Source organism: Carassius auratus, chromosome 26 (genome assembly GCF_003368295.1).
Source record: "Carassius auratus strain Wakin chromosome 26, ASM336829v1, whole genome shotgun sequence".
NCBI classification, from domain to species: Eukaryota; Metazoa; Chordata; class Actinopteri; order Cypriniformes; family Cyprinidae; genus Carassius; species Carassius auratus.
In genome coordinates, this window is record NC_039268.1 from 203,919 (window position 1) to 222,446 (window position 18,528).

General features: G+C 37.3%; 1 protein-coding gene across 16 annotated transcripts in view; it reads right to left on the bottom strand.

Moving 5' to 3' along the window:
- Positions 1-18,528, bottom strand: part of LOC113043981 (nuclear factor 1 X-type-like) — an 86,318-nt gene that overhangs the window by 36,579 nt on the left and 31,211 nt on the right. For 14 of the 16 annotated variants that reach the window (XM_026203548.1, XM_026203539.1, XM_026203537.1 and 11 more), the window contains one exon: positions 12,462-12,993. In XM_026203548.1, coding sequence (XP_026059333.1) covers positions 12,462-12,993 — 532 coding nt within the window. Of the gene's footprint in view, positions 1-12,461; positions 12,994-13,584; positions 14,821-18,528 lie in introns of those variants that run through there. The other 2 variants (XM_026203542.1, XM_026203541.1) reach the window with 2 other exon arrangements.

The window sequence follows — 18,528 nt, forward strand, 5'->3', positions numbered from 1 at the left end:
TATTCCTGTGAATGCATTTTCTGCGCTATTACTCCAGTCTTCAAATATACGTATGTATAATATTTTAATATTAATATATATTTTTGGAAACTGTGATACATTTTTTAAGTATTCTTTGATGAACATAAATGTCAAAATAACAGCACTTTTTGTAAAATTATAAATGAAAAGTCAATTTTGATTATCGTAATTGAATGCATCCTTTTTCTGAATAGAAGTATTAATTTCTCGAAATCCAATGGTATCTATATAAATTACTTTTCTTTGTTATTTTATAGCTTTGATTATTTTATTATTTAAACATTAAAAAAATGAATAAATAATTAAATGAGTAAATTTGTCCAAATCTTTTACCAGCATTGTACATTTAAGCATAGAACTAAACCAGAAGAATTAGTATTTTTAAAGCCTTTTCTTATATTTTCAAACGGGGTACTGGTGTATTGCGTTGTGTGCACATACACAGTGCTCGTAGTAGCGTAATATATGGCACTCTTACACTTACAAAAAAAGATTAAGCATGGTAAAATCATTTAGTATAATTAAACATTTTAAAACACCATCGTTCAGTCTCTCTTTAATCCTTCGTACCTTTCCTACCTGTCCAGAGACGTTGTGCTTCACAGCTCGCTCTGTGAATACTAAATCGATTGCAAATGTGCCTTCTGACTTGTATTCCTCCTTGGCTATAACATTAAGGGCGCATGGAACATTTTCTTGGCAGGAGAAGCCAATTTTTTACAGTTTCCTTCATCTCTCCTTATTTTTTAAAGGCACTCACTGCTGTTTTTTATACCACAAAATTTTGGCTCGTGCCAATGGGAAAGAAAAAAAATACAGCGAGTCTCCGGAGCCCTTGGAGAACATCAAACAAATGTGTGTGTGTGTGCACCATCTGATTTACCTGCAAAGTAAACAAACAGCAGAGAGAGAAATATTGTAAATGAAGAGCAGTCCTGGACTCTTGCAGTTCAAGCATGTGGCTGACACATGGTCTGATCCAGTATGTGTGTATGATACACTGTGCCTAATGTATAACGTATACAGAGCTCTCAGACTGGACATAACGCACGTACTAAAGCACTTTTCATAACACAAATGACTGAGTCAAGACTGGGGGAGTGGAGAGAGAGTACAGTGTGTGTAGTTGATGTGCTTGTGTTGGCAGTGTTTCAGCATTCCACATTCCAGTGTGATATTCTGCACTGTGACCTTAGAAAACCCACACACACACACACACACACACACACACACAGCACTTTCCTTTGACACCAGTGCTCGTCACGTTCTCCACCTCTCTTAATTCAGTCTCTGATTCCTCTCATCAGATCTTTAACCGTAGCCTTTAACCTTCCAGTTCTCTATTTCTCAGTCTGACTTCCTTCCATGTCAAGCTGTGACTTGTAAATATTCAGAGGGGTGATGTGTGTGTTCTGCTCTCAGAATTCCTCGCTCAGATCTGTGTGTGATTAAACATTGGATTAAAATCCATCATCTCCTGTTGAGCTCTGATACTTACTAAAGAATATTGAGGTTCCCATGTGCTTGAGTCCTACAGGCACGAACGTCTGTTCACACACACACACACACACAAGTATTTTCTGGTGACAGCTGCAGTTACACACACACTGAATGCTTACACTCACCCCATCTGAGAATTCTACAATCAACTTGTCCTTTAGATCTCTCAGAATTATGTTCTCAAGTATTCTAGGACCCTTGGATTCATGTAGAACTCTCTAATTATGTTCTCAGACTACAGTTCTAGAACTCTCAGAATAACGTTTTAAACCCTAAGAGCAATGCCACTGTACAGCACTCAGTGTTCTAGAATGCTCAAAGTAACACACTATAGCTCTCATAATAATGTTTCACAACCCTCAATACTAGAAACTCTCAAGAGTAATTTTCCAGAGCCCCCGAGAGTCATTTGCTAGAGTAATGGTAAATTCTACTTTACAGCACTCAGTATTCTAGAAACCACAGACTAATGCTCCAGTACTCTTAGAGTAAGTAATGTTCTAGAACACTCATGATATCAATATTCTAGAACTATCAAGGTAACATGCTAGATCCCAATCAACAGTAATGTGCTAGAACTTTCATCATTCTACAATTCAAAATAAAACTCTTACTATAACTGAGCACTTAAAAGATTGTACTTATAGAATGGACTTGTTATATATTAAAAAATTGAGGTTATCAATATAGTATGTCAAGATATCCGTTAAAAGAATTTAGCATATTGTATTGGTTTTGTATTAGGTACATGCTCAAAAGTTCACTATTAGCTTGCTAAATAGTCACACCCTCCTCATAAACTATGTCAACCTTAAATGACCCAAGTTGGCTTAGACCGAACACCTTCAGGCACTGCTGCATACGCACCTGTGTGAATACGTCAAACGCTTGAATGTGTGTCAAAGAGAGAAAAAACTGAATGTGAACAGAGGGAGATTAAGAGTTCTGAAGATGAAAAGCCAGTAAATCCTAATCAGCACACAGATACAAATACACTTAAGAGGTCAAACACACACACACACACAGACGGCCTGTGAGCACATGATCCAGATATCACTCTTGTGTTTGTCTGTATGTTTAAACACTTTCACTTCCTTTAATCAAGGGATCCTCTCCAAGACGAAACTCCAAGGTGAAATATAGGATTATACAAACACACAAGCACATACGTTTACTTAGCTGTCTAAAAGACTCCTTTTGTTTTTCAGCCAAGCTAATTATAATTTATACAAACTAACCCAAATCCAAACTCTCACAGTTTTACAAATAAATAAAATACAAAACTGCATATTTTATACACAAACACACTGAAGGCTGAGAATACACGGCCGTTTAAAACTTTGGGGTGACTTTTTAAAAAGAAAGAAATGCTTTTCTCCAGCAAAGACCGTTTAAATTTATTGAAAGTGACAATGTTTCTATAAAATATTTATCTTTCAAACAAATGCTGTTCTTTTGACGTTCTATTCATCAAATGCTGCAAAAAAAATGTAGCCTAAAAATGTTTCTGAAGGATCATGCGATAATGTATAATGAATAATGATAATGAAAATCCAGCTTCACGTCACAGGAATGAATTACATTTAAAATATATTAATATAGAAACCGAATAAAAATTAAAAATAAAAAGAAATGAAAAATGTAATATTCCAATTAATTTTACCCAAATGTTTGAATAGTAAAGAAACAAATGTTTTTTGCTAGATTGCTCAGTCATATGATAGACATCATATGAGCCACAGGCCAGAGAGAGAAATATATGAAGGGCTTATGTATAATAAAATGTATAATATTTATCTTCTGCTCCTTCTAAACATACAAGCCTGTGACATACTAGCATAAAGAGCCAGCCAGACTATTTGTGTGTATTCTGCAAATAAGACTAGCACATGCTCCCTGCCAGATGTGAAATATCCTGTGTGTGTGTGTGTGTGTGTGTGTGTGTGTGTGTGTGTGTGTGTGTGTGTGTGTGGCATGCTTAAACATTGCTCAGCATCATTTAAAGCTAAACGCTTATACTGTAATGCTAAAATTTCCTGACCAGATCTCCTGCACATATACACACTCATACAGGCCTTGTGTAGAGGTGTGTGTTAAGTTTTCTTTCACTAAATGTCTCCACAAGGATAGCAAACCCTGAAATAACCTACATTTCTGGGGACCACCCAGCGGTCTATATGTATACAGACACATAGGAGAGTTTATGCTAAATATCTCTGAATAAATATTACTGCATTCTCCTCACATACAGTACATACAGTTATGCTCAAAATTAGAATTATTCACAGACGACGCAACTGTAATTTCAACAAATCATTTGAGGACTTTCTGGTCAGTGTGAATATTTGGCTTTCAGCGGATGAAGCAGACAGATATTCAAATTTGTTTGCAGTTACAGAAAACCAAATAAAATCCTTGAACTGTGCCATGCAAAACCACTATCTTTGTTTGCACAATGTGTGTGTGTATGAGTGTTAATGTCCCAGTGCCTGTTGCAAAAGGAGAAAGATTGCAGAAGTGAAATAAATAAACGTTTCTGAGCTCTGATGAAATCCAGAAAGCTTGTGTGAATAGCGTAAGGTGGTATTAGTTTGGCTCCGAGACTAAAAGTGGCCTACAGATGGATATTTGCTTCATGGCTGCAGGGTTTTTAATGTGACAGAAAGATTGCAAATCATATGCATGCAGCTGAATATTCATGCGAGACGAATGGTGCGATTTAAAATAGAGTACTGTACAGTCGTTTATTATGGACGTGCTCTCTTGCTTTCTCACGTGTAGGAGGCAGCTCCGGGCAACAAGCCATGCGACATAAATATGCGTGACGCTGAAAATCCTCTCTATATTTGTAAATGTATATTTCTCTCTTTCTAACCGATTTGGTGCTTAAGATATTACCCTTAAAAACCCATCTGAGAGAAATGATGTCTATCCCAACGCTCGGCCACAGACTCCATGTGAACTGCCGCTGCCCTTATAGAACCCTGAATGGAGCCCAGACAAGGTATGTTGGGTTATTTGGTTGCCTTGAGAACCAGTCTAAATCAGAGCCAATCCTGTCACTGCCAACGTACTGTGGAGGCGGAGCATGTGTTTGTGTGGGACCGCTGTCGTTTTGCCACAGAGCTTTTTGTTAGAAAACTCTGTTACAGACTTCATGCTAAAAATCAAATATTTTCCAGAAAAGTTAACTTTACAAAAAAAAAAAAAAAAAAAGTGTGTTTGCATTTCTGGAGTATAAAAAAACAGTTTGCAAAGCAGTAAAAGAATAGTTTTAATCGTTTTTGTTTTAATATATTGATTATATAATAAAATTTGTGTTTGGTAAGATTTTATTTTATTCAACAAGCTTGAATTAAATTGAACAAAATGTGACACAAAGTGCATATTGATAGTTGTCTTTTCTCTTCTAGGGGAAAAAAGTCAAAACACCGATGATTATCCTGCTCTATAGACTGAGAATGACCTTCCCCCGCGACCAATCAGCAAGTATCAAAATCACATTTAAAGGCTGCGATGTAACTAAAGCCTCTTTTAATATTGTGTCATCACAGGACACAGAACATCTTATGTTTTTAATAGATAAAAGTAGCATAACCTTTGCTGAAAAGTATGTAAAAAGAGAAAGTAGGAAACCCACTGTGACCAACAGGTGCCAAAGCCTCAAACACACACACACACACACACACACACACACACTCCCAAATGTATGCCGAAACATGCACATATGCAAATACACTTCTTCTACGTGAACTCATAATTAAGCACACACAGAGCTCAACACACCCATATGCACAAACAAAAACGCTTCTGTATGTGGATGCATATGTATAAGGCCCGGAGTGATCTAACGCAAACACACACAGACACTTTATATATTTGCCTATTAACATACTAATCATGCGCTATCCCACCATCACTTCATCCGGTGGCATACAGGGTCCCTCTGTCTCGGCACACAAAAACACACACACTTTATTTCTCACACTCTCTCTTTCTCTCGTTTATCCTGTTATCTCTGTAAACAAACGACAGACTCTCCTCTGCTCCGACAGAGCGGGGGGGGGGATGCCTTTCATTGTTTTAAGAGCGGGAAGATGCTCCCGTCTGATGAATGGGGCTTTCTGGAGCTGAGAGCCATGAAGCTTTACACACTCTCATTTACAGGCCTATTTTTCACACTCTTATTATGAAACACACACACACACACACACACACACAGCCTTTCTTTCCCTTGTTATCCCATCCCCCTGTTCCTTGGCATTTTCTCTCCGGTTTCATCCCTTGTTCTCTGCGTTCTTTCCCGCTCACCGAGACGGGCGGCCTAGATCTGTGTCCAAACTGCTTTCCAGGCCTATTCCCTTACACACAAACGCATGCCAGAATTGATTCGCTGTGTTTCTGTTGTGCTTGTCAACCGTTTTGCCTTACTATAGGAGCTCCAAAAAAACACAACACCTTCTCTCTTTCGCATGGGGTAAGTAACACCAGAAAGAATTTATTTATGATGGCTCGGCCTTTCACTGAGGAAGAGGAGCCGCTGAGTTTTGAGCCTTTTGTGCATCTACTGGAGGAGGAAAAGTTTGGAGTCATGAAGCCCATGGGACACCAACAGAAACTGACCTTTAGGAAACGGCTCGGGTTATCCTGAAAAACCTGTGGTGTTTTGTTTTGGTTTGGTTTTTAAATGAAAATGTACAGCATCCCAGCAAAATAATTTAACGAACATACAGCATGAACAGTGAAATTTGGTTGGCAACTTATTAATGCTTAGAAGCCAGTTTTATTCAAAAGGTGCACTCAGTAATTTTTTCCACAATAAAACATTTTACAGTACTACAAACAGATTTTATATTTTATATCTCGATGGGAAGATTTTAATCTACATAAGTGGGTCTTCTCATTAGAGCTGACATTTTGATATCATATGACCAAATACTTATAAAATAATTAAAAAATAAAAATTTATTGGTAACCATTTGGATTTCAGACACCTTTACTGATGAAATTAATTAATCAAGACTGTGATTAAAGTGCATTTCTACAAAGGGAACAGAGATAGCTTTTTGGGATCAATTAAATATGATTCAATAGAATCTCAGGGAACAAAACTGAATCACCTGAAAGTTTTGCATGATGCTGCACTAATTTTGCAAGAACAAAATTACAAAGTGCACCTTTAATAAACACTTTAAAAAGACTAGTTATAGTTATGCATCTGATTCAGTAAAATTACTCATTCATTAACTGAATCATTTAAAATGAAATAACTGACTCACTGAACAAGCAAGTCACTTTCAGTCTTATACTAAACCTTTTAGTACATAATCAATATTAATAATTAGCCTATATATAACGCAGCAATATAATTATACAACAGGTTTATACACAATTTATTTTGATATGTAAATGATTGAATAACTTAATTCAATGACATTTTATTTTATAAACTTTATTTATTAAAAGAAGCGTTAAATGAATCAGAATTGCTAAGTGGAATCAGAATCCAGATTACTATTAATGAGACAGATGAAAAATGCCTTCGATGTCCTACAAAGTCGATCAGGAGAAAAAAAAAACGCAAGCAAACAAGCGCCACCTCCCCACACACACGTCCACGCAAATATGCAAAACAAAAATCTAATTGTATAAAAAAATAATTGACGTAACTGTTGAGCTGAAAATAGGAGGACATATCAAGACGACGGGGGCGACGCTGGGGTTGAGCCCCCTGAGAGAGCAGCAGAGAATGGGTGAAAAGAGAGGGAGAGGGAGAGGAAGAAAGGATCAGAGGGAGAGAGGTTGGCAACGATGAGCTTCTGGCACCTTCTACATAGAGCTCACCGTACATGGTGCCAAAAAATGGCAGACGAGGCTGCCCCCGTTCCCTCGCCTTTTCTCCATCTCCCTCTCTCTCGCCCCTCGGCGATCTTGATCATCCCTTTCTCCTCTTTCTAAAGAGGTTTTATCTAATGAGCTCCATGAGAATTCAATCTAACTGCACTAATGCACAACTTCTACTCCTATAGACTGGAGTTATGGCTCAACTTTCCACGGCTGTTGCGTTGTATTTGCGTGTGTGTGTGTAATGAGTAGGCCTGTGCTGTTACTGAGCTCGGCATTGTGTTCTCTGACTCGTAACCAGAGTCGTTGTGAGTGGGCCATATTACTGTCTCTCGCTTACTCTCGAGGCACACAAACACACTTTTTCTGCTTTTAAATCTTTCAGCCTTCTGATAATAATAGGAAATGTCATTTTACAATTTATTTTATTATTTTAATTAAACATTTTCAAAACATTAAGAATATTCTATTTTTTTTAGAATATTATTTTTTAGTGCTAAAATATATTATATTCAATTGTTTTTGGAAATGTGTGTGTGTGTGTGTGAGATATTCACTTAATTTAAATGTGTATATTTTTATAAAAATGTACATATTTTTAATATAAATATATATGCGCGTGTGTGTGTATATATATGTGTGTGTGTGTATGTGTGTGTGTGTGTGTGTATACAGTGTGTCTATTATATATGATTTACTCTGAAAACAATAATATTCTAAATGTTTTAAAAATGTGTTTAAAATATGAAAATAAATAGTAAAATAATATTGACTAATTAATAATTATTGATATGCATTATATGCAATATAATGATTCAATGTGTTAAACAACATTTACCTTCATACATTTGTATTAAAACATTTGTTGACACTATTTCAAGGTGTCCCTGTTACAGTGTAATTATACATTTAAGTACGGAGTAATATTAATGTACTTACTGTAGGGTTAGGATTGGGCTTTGGCTTAGGGTTACTTGCACATAATTATGCATAATTTATTGTTATTATAATAGTACATGTAATGTGTAACAAAAACTCTTTAATGTGTGTTACCAAACATTTGAATGCATGAGAAATGCATGAAATGACTGCATAAATAAATAAATAAATATGCAAATAAATATTACATCCTGGTTTAGAAAATTTGAATCTGATTCAAAGAAATGAATGGATTTTTCTAAAACTCTATTAAAAATAATCTATATTATAGATTTCTCATACTTCCATGTTGTGGGACACGAAAGGGCTGATATTTTAAAAAGTTGATAAATAATATATCATATGCAAAATCATCTCAGATAAATTGTAAATATTCAATAATATATTGTCTAGCACAATGTAGATAAACAGATTTTATGTTTGCCACTAATATAAAAAAATAAATAAATAAGACACTAAAGAAAGAGCAGCAACCGAGAAGAAAAAGCTTTTCAACTTTTCCTTCTCTGTCTGTCCCTCATGTGGAGTTAAAAGCAGGTGCTCATTCAATAGAGCTGATACCGGTTTATTTGTGTTAACATGTTTCACTTTTACAATCCTTCCTTTGTGCTCTTTAAAAAGCCCATAAATGTCTGTGGTGAGTAGGGAGCTGAGAAAGTAAAACCCAGAGTTACAAGCAGATCTACGGATATACTTCACATCTTTCTGGGAATGAATCAAATATAAAGGCTTAAAGATCACTTAAACTAGTCAAGAAACGCCAGAAGCTTAATAGCACTGCAGTGACATATTTCAGCAATAAACCCAAAGCCCAGGTGAGTCAGAGAAGAGTGCGGTCCTAAATATAGAACAAATATAGGATTACAGAAAATGATGCAAGGAGATTCTCCACACAAATAAATAAATGAATAAATATCTGACCTATGATCCAAGGAGGTGAATTTTCCTTCCATTTCAACAGTCTATCAGATTTTCAGAAAGAGCCAGGAAGACAAGAAAAGTGACAAAAGAAGGAGAGAGGAAACACTTGGAAGCGCAAGGAGTGATGAAAGAAAGAAAGACGCGTTATGTACACTGGCTGGAAGTGAATGACGACTGCTGAAATAATGTGTTTAACAGCTATTCCAAACATTTCATTTCCAAACAAAACGCTCCCACAATGCCGCATCAAGACAGAGAGAAATCACTTCTGCATGCTCTTACGCATGTTCTCATTTCAGAAACGGGTCAAGCCTTAAAGTCCAAGAAATGACATTGTTTTCATTACAATTAATTAAATTAGAAAACAGTAATAATTACTAAATCAAGCATTTTTTTTTACAGATAACAAAAATGATATATAATAATTTATTATTAATCATTTGCTGTGTAAGAAGTTTAAAAAAAATTATCATGTATTCTGAAATTATTCAGCAGAAAAAAAATGTATTAGCTGGATGGATGTTTTATAGAGATTTTTCTTATTTAACAGGCTTTTTATTTCTAAAGAGCTGCAGTTAAATGCACAAAATGGCAGAAAGCTCATTTTTCACACCTCTTCAATGGTTAAATATGAAATTTCCTGTGTGGAGTGTTAAAGTTGGGAAAATTTTAAATTACGTTCTCGTAATAATGATATATTAGCATCACTAACAATAAAGCCCTGGATATAAAATTAATATTGTCTTTACCCAAAACCACTTCCCTCTATTAGGTCGACTCTCCCCATAATCACCATTCTTAATGGAAACACCTTTAACACACATTTACCTCCAATACACCTGGATTACAACTTAAGAGTCTTGCATAAACAACCAATTCATTTCACACTTCATTCAAAGTCTAAATTTAGCAAAGTATGGAACATTTTCGAGTCAACTCCCAAAAACCTGTCAAGCACAGGGTAGTGGTAAAAGATTCAGCCTCGGTTCAAACTCTAGTGATCCATTTCCTAGGCATTTAAAATGGAAAGCAATTAATATGAAAAAGATGAACTCTCCAGGTACCCATCACTGCAGTATCAAGAATTATTTTATTTTTTTAGTGACCAGTTACATCTCTGTGTTTTAAAATCACAAGAAAGAGAGCTGAAAATGAGTGCCCCGAGCACAAACACACTCAGTCACACACACACATCTAACCGCACCAACGGCGTTGCAATTGTGCCAACTAGAGCAATTACTGTAGCGACTCCCGTAGCTGTCCATTCTCTTGTTCTCTCTCGCTTTCTTATTGACACAAAAGAGGAATATTCGATTTGAGAGTGTGACAACGAAGGCCACATTTAATAGTGATAAACAAAGAGTTTGTGCTGCAAATAAACAATCACAAGGACAAAAACACAAAGCAAGCCAGTGAATTAAATGTTGAGCTGTAGCATTCCAGACAAAGAATGCAGAGATATTTTATTTCAAATTAGGATAATTGTGGTGTTAGTTAGGAATGCACTGAAACTGAAATCAAGAATAAAATAACAGCAAAAAAAAAAATACTTAATGCCCTTAACCAGAGCAGCACATGGGGACTGTGTGTGTCTGGGGTGAGAAAGGCCCCCTGAGCTCTGGCACAGGATGCCACGGGCCCCGGGATTGTGCACGGCTGCCCTGCAGGGTGCCAGTCTCCGGCGAGGCTATTTGGAGCCTGATAAAAGCGGCAGTGCACACTGGAATTAGCCTGATAAGATAAGACCGCAGCACAGCAGCAAACATTCTGAACGGGCAGCGCGATGGCCAACCCTGCTGGGCACAGAGTGAACCAGTGCGTGAGCTGACCGAGAGACTGAAAGACTGGCAGGGAACTGTTCAGCTGCTTAGATTTTGTTAACGGCTCTTTTATTGTATTTAACTGAAAATATGCCATTTTTCCCCCAACAATTTTGGTTTATTTGCAGTTCCACAAAACGAAAATGAATTAGTCACAAAAGCAAAACAGAAAGAAGGCAAAAAGCTATTTCAGATTTGTAATCACATGATTATGGATCTGTTGGCCTGAGTGTGTTTGGCCAGTCAGATCTTGTGTGCGTCATTGAGAGTGTTAGCCGTGTCAGAAACACTGTTTGGCAGTAAACGTATGAGACTCTGCTAGTAACTTATCCATGAATACACACACACACTCGCTCCAAAAGGATACGACTCTAAAACACACTGCCAATGAGAAAACAAGATGGCACCAAAGAACTGAAAAGGCCAGCCGTCTTGTGTTTTCTTGTGAATACAACCAACATAACATTTATATTAAACACAGTCACAAAACAAAAATAAAGCATCTTATTATAAACAATAAAACATCAAATAATTATTAAAGTACCTCATGAATTACAATGCGCAATGGCAGAGATGTATCATGAGATATTCACATTTCAGCAGGGTTTCCCATTTAATTAGTATTTTTAAATTTCTGGGAAGGATTTACTATATGTTTATTAATCTCTAGAATTAAAAGATTTTGACAACCTTGCAAAGTACAACTGTCTCCACAAGGCACAAAATCATTCAGATCTGAATGCAGTTGAACAGGATTTCTTCTATAAAGAGCATGACCACATAGATTATAAATACATCAATTTGCATGCTTTTTAAGAAAGACTTTACATTTTTCTGACTTTTTAATGCATAAAAATCACTTTAAAACTTAAAAACGGCCCTTGTGACTGTACAAGTGTTTCCAAAAAGCCCAGGACATCCTGAGAGTCGAATGCAGATGGATAGGATTTATTCCATATAAAGCACAACCAACGAGATTATAAATTAAATACATGATTTTTAAATAGCATGACGTTTTATACCTGCAAATCACAACTTTAAGTAGTTGCTCTTATTATTGTACAAATGTTTCCAAAAAGCACAAAATCATCATGAGATTTGAATGCAGTTCAATAGGAGCACAGCCAAATACATTGCAAACGAAATATATAAATTTGCCTATATTTTAAAATTACTTTGAATGTTTTCACGCCTACAAATCACAACTTTAACTTCTTCCATGAAGTGGGAAACATGTTTGAGGTATAATTTCAGCTCTGGCCGCAGAACAGACACTCAAAGCAAGCATTTATAAGTGTACTGGATGTGATGGTGATAATGTGGGTGGCATCTTACCCTGAGTTCTGACCCCTCTCAAATAATCACGGTCAAGTATCAGAAGCTGTAGGACAGAGAAAGAGAGCGTAACCCACTTACCTGGCATGTGGACGAAGTAGGCCAGGTACAGGTCCAGCTCCTTGACGGACACTCCAATGTGGTGCGGCTGCACGCACAGGGTGTGGTTGGAGCACTGCGGGGACTTGACCAGTCTCTCTCCGTCTGTGCTCTCCAGAGGGCTCCCCTTGAACAGGATCACCATCACCAGGTCCAGGCGCCAGACCTTGTCGGCTTGCCGCAGGCAGTCGATGCGGCGGATCTTGCCCTTCTGGTCGGGGTTGGACAGCACGCAGCACGGCGGCTTCTTCCCCGTGATGGTGAGCACGAAGTCTTCGCGGAACTCGGGCCGGATGTCCTTGCGCAATTTGGCCAGCAGCCGCGACGCCCACTTCTGCTTGATCTCAGGCTTCTCGCCCAGGAGTTCATCTTTGACGGCGCGCTCCTCATCCTTGGACATGCGCTTCTCGTGCTTTTTGAAGTACTTGCGCTTGCGGGCCTGGAGATTGAACCAGGTGTAGGAGAACGCCCGCACGTGCGGGAGGAGAGCCTCGATGAAGGGATGGAATTCATCCTGGAGGGATGGAGAGAGGGAGGGAGAGACGGGAAGCAGGGGAGAGGAGAGGAGGGAAGGGGAGAAGACGTTAGAATCTCGGAGCATGATTCAGCGGCGCTTTGTGAAGGAAGGTACGGGAAACGTGTGAGTGCGTGTTTGCCAGGATGACAAACACACACACACACACACACACACACACACACACAAACATTTGTCATAAGCATCACACAACAGACAATGCTATGCTAGTTTAGAATTTAGAACAAAAATTCCTAGCCATAGTATATAATAAAACTACAGACTATGCTATTATGAAAAACAAAACAATAACAGACTGAAATTTTAAGTAACCTCACTTTTTCCTTTTGCATTTTTTAAACTGACATTTTTGTTTCAAAAGATCCTTTTCTCAGTTCAAAACAGACAATGATGTTTTTGAGGGACAGACGTAAAGAGTCCACAGCAGCTGCTCACTGTCGCTTGTGCCAAGCCCTGCTACCGCACGTCCTGATCCAAACTACATCGCCACACGGCAGACAGAAGCAGCACGCCACAGACAAAACACACAAGACATGCAGCAAAACAACTAAAGAAAGCAGCTGTAGTTACCATTCTGCACTTTCATCATAAACCTGCTGGTCGATTGGAGTGGAAAAACGAGTGAAATGTCTTCTTCACACTCAGTTCGACATTACATGCCCCGATTATTCAGTGCACAATATCAGAGTTTTTAATATTGTTGCAAAATAAAAAAAAGGGAAAAATTTCAAAAAGTACAAATTTTGTAAAAATGTCCAGTCAAAGAGGTGAGAAGAAAAATTATGAAAATCTTGGAGAAGTAAAACAGTGACAGCTCTGGAGATACAAAAACAAAAAAATGCAAGAGAGAAATATTTAACACACAGAACAGGGGAAACAAGAGAGAGAAAAAAAGGGTATTTTGCAAAAACCAACACCAAAAATTAAATATTACATATGAACACAAGAAAGCGGACAATGAAATCGCTCATAATCAAAAAGTATTGTACTCACTGTTAGAGAAAAAAATTACACAAATAAATACACAAATACCGCAACAAAGAGAAAAAATGTTTGGCAAAGCAGTAAGTGGTGTTTGTTCAGATATGCGTGCTCTGCATTCGACACACAGAGAGCGAGAGATAGACAGAGAGAAAGAGAGAGAGACAGAAAGGGGGGTAGAGAGAAGCGAATGGAGAGCGAAAAAAAAAAAACGAGAGAACCGAATCAATGTTGGAAGAGCATGTACGACCGCTGGCAAACCCGATAGAAGCTTCTTTTTTTTCCAATTTTCCTCTCCAACTCTATCTCTCTCTTCCTCTCCATGCTCTTTTCCTATCCATTGCTTCAGAGTGTGCCAGCGCGAAGCTGAGCCCACCTATTTGGCACCGGGTGCCCGATCGCTCAGCCAATACGCACGCTTGAAGGGCTGAATGGGAGGGAGGCAGGGACAGAGGGAGGGTGAAAGAGATGGAGAGAGGGGGGAGATAGTGTAGAGTTCGGTCAGTGGGTTGGCTCCCTACTTTGCCAAATTAACAAGTTCCTATCTTGTGCAACTGCAAAGTCCAGAGCACATTAATTTTACATGCGTCAATCAGCAGCACCGCCCGTATTCCATTCCCACCCCAATTTACCTCCATTTTCCCCCTCTTGTGTTCAAGAACCGAGCTCGGATGCACACATGCACTTTTGCCATTTTCACCAATGCACTTGCCATCACCTCCATCAAGCAAGCGCACAGCAGTGTGCCCGTTTGCCCCGTCCCCTCCCTCCGTTGAGCGGCGTGTGAACACGCGGGCCAGAACTCCCAGCAGACGCTACAGACCAGCAGCTGCCTTTAGATTCAGCACACAAACAAAGAGCAAAGACAGAGACATGGTCCACAGCAGAACAACATTCTCTCTCTGAACTTTATCTGAGAATGTGACCACGTCAAATATGAACGTTTGGACACAATAAAAAGAGATTTTTTAAAGAACAACAATAAAGTATTTCACATTAAAATCCTTTTATAAGAAAGTGTTTCAATAGTTTTTTCCTTAAAAAAAACTAAAATGAAAAACTAAACTATTCTCCTTATAATGTTTTTTACAAAAAAGCAACACTATAGCAGGACTCAGCAACTGTCAAACAACTATTAACTAACTTTTCTTGCCAGTATTTTCAACAGTAGCCTAAGTCCAACCAGCAAAATTTGTAAAATTTAAATACATTTTATTTTTAATTTAGAATTAAGTATCATTCACCAAAAAATTATATAAATGCCAAATATCCCAGCCTAAGAAAAGTTAATATACACATATATAATAAGTATTGTTTACCAATAATAATAATAATAATAATAATAATAGAATAATTTGCTTTATACTGCTATAAGGAACTCCATGCCAGATTTAAGTTTATGAAGGAAAACTCTGACATACTGTGATTTATTAATTCTATTGAATTCATTCTAACTGATGCATCCAAAAACAGTGCAAATCAATCTCGCAATTTCAACATCCCCATATAACTAAACCAGCCATCATGTTGAATATTTTAATCAGCAGGATCTGCAAAACCAATATTCAATAAATCACTGAAAACCAAATGTTAAAGTTTGCAACGGCACATGTACATTATCAACGAACACCAGACGTAATGAAAACACAGCATTGGTCACAGTTCCATGAACTAGCCTGAAACTCTCTCACGCTGGTCCTGAGCCGTAGCACACAAAACCTTCAATGCAATCCTGTACCAAGCTATTATTAGTTTGATGATATGATGAACATATTAAAGGAATTCAGTCAATCCCTGTTTGCAATGATCCGTTATGATCCATACACAGAGCCAGGGAAATCGCTAGCTTGAGCAGATTTGTATCAAGTGATTTAATCTGGTTTAATCCCTACAATGAGTTTATGCGACATATGCCACTCTCTCAGGGCTACGAGACACCTTAGGGCGACCAGCAGGCCCATCTGAGACCACCGGGTGAAGCGGCCTCATTCTCCAAGCAACTCACTGCAGACTATTCTGCAGTTGCCAGTAGGCGCCTGCTATGTAAATGCAGCGTTTCATAACGAACAAAGCCGAGTGGCAGGTTGGTGTGTCATTTTGTTTGTGAATGTTCCACGGCTTGCAAATCACTTTGCATAATTCCAATCCAAATTAAAGGAAAGTTCTACACAAATCATATCAGTTGACTGTGTACAAAGCAAGGTGTCTTGGTATTTTGTTTTGCCTATACATTTTGTAGGCAAAACTGCAATCATTCTGCATGTTGTTACAGTTCGTATCTGATTTGGTTTGACAGACTACATGGGTTTTGTGTCTGACACATTTATTTCCATTAAATAATTTCCATGTCTGCAAACAAAGAGTTTGAAAGTGTCTAGGTTAAATAACCTGAGGGGGAAAAGTGTCTGTAACAAGTTCCTTGTTCTTGCTTGAATTATTGGTTGAATGATTGCAGCAAATCTGACAGAATTCTGGATGAAGGAAACTTTATGACAGCATATTGTTATCATGAGATTAAATTAGTATGCAAGCCATAAACGGCATATAAAACAGCGTTTGCTCATGTTCCCCGCAAGCTTGCTGGATCTGCTCAATGCCGAATGGCCTTATTCAAACTCTTTTATACCACAGCCTATCTTATCTTTGTGTGACACTCTCCTCTCTAAACAGCGACCTTTGTTTTACGCAAGAAAGAAAGGAGAGCGTTAGAGGAAGATAAAAAAAAAAGTTTGAGAAAGAGAGACACGGACAAAAAAAGCGAGATTTCTACGAAAGGCTCTCTCACTCTGCTGCTTGTGTGTTTTTGTGTCTATAGCAAGGACAACTTCTTCCAGAGAAAGAGAGAAAAAGCCTGAGATTTTAAAAGTTCAGAACCTTACCACATTTATGAATTTTATAAAGTGTCTACTCTTGATGTTTCGGGTTTTTTGTTGTTGTTGTTTCTGGGGGCTGCTCATCAAATGTCTAACATTACCAACAGAATACTAACGTTAGTATTAATCATTTTTAAACGTTTTAGTTTGCGTGATTGCCTTTTATTATATCCAAAGCCAAGACCGTATCTGACTAATAGGACTATAAGTTAGTTAGGTTTATATATATATATATATATATATATATATATATATATATATATATATATATATATAAGTGCCTAACACATATTTTACATAACACCGTCAAAGAAAACAAATGACATTCAATGACAATTACGACAAAAATGTGTTCCTTGTAAAGAAAGCCTATTAAAAAAATATGCCATAGCCTACCTCTGGCCTTCAGTCTTTTCTTTTAAGATGAATGTGTTTTATTCTTTTCCGTTGCTTTCTTTTCTTTCCTTTTTAGAAACAATATATTATAATTTTTTTAGTCGCAGACAGACCTGTAACCGTCTAACGGTTTTTTTTTTAAATTGCGTTGGCGGGAGCTCGAGCTCTGCCACATTGGCGCGAGACAGGAAAAAAGGCTGCGGATGGAGCGAAGCACATGATGATGAGCGAGAGCCGGGAGATCTGACATGAACTATAGGGATTTTTTTTTGCCAGAAATATTTTCCACAAAATATAATGAAACTTGTGTGAACATACCTTCACAACACGAGGGAAATAAAAGAGCATTTCTTCATAGATCACTGAAGAAAATATCAACACCATAATGTTCACATATACTGAAGTTTTTTCTTCTTCCGATTATAAAGTAGCTACAAACATGAAGAAAAAAAAAGAAAAAAACGAAATCGATTATATAATCGAAGAAAACATATGATATATTTCAGGAACTGGGAACCAGTCGACATAGCGTGGGGGCATGTAACAAATGAAAAATCAAAATACGGTGGTAAACTATTTTAAAAACTACATTTAGGTGTCCCTTGTGCATCCAATACATATTTTATCTATAAACCTAATTTAATAACTAATTTCTTTAACTTTCAGTGGAGTGCCTAATCATGTTGAATTCAAGGCTGAGTGGGACTTTTAAAAAAAAAGAAGAAAAAAGAAAAGGTCTTTCTTTGTTTTGTTTTACACTTTTTAAACTTCTTCAGATATCTTCGTAGAATATAGGATATTACTATTCAACTATTTAATGTTTAAATAAGCATATTTTAAAATCTTCAACAAATCCAGCCTACCATTTATAAGGATAACCAGTTCAAACATATTTTAAGTTTTAAAACAAAACAAAAATTAATAATCTAGACGATCTAATCTAAAATACGTTTTGCCTCTCATATATGCTAAATAACATGCGTAAATATAGCCTAGTGCTTTAGCTAAGAAAATATTTTTTCATCAGGCTATGCAAAAAGCAAGCAAGCATCTCGTGTAGCCCAAGTTAAGATTTTTAGCCAAAGCATATAACCTAAGGATCAAATAAATTAAAAAATACATTATTTTTACTTACAAATCAGAGACAGCTAAAACAAAACCGTTCTCCAAGAGGTGATTTGGAGCGCTGCGGTGTTTTATGTGGAATTAATTCAGTTTTATAAACGGACGCGTTTCCAAGATGTGAAAATCTGGGAGTAATTTA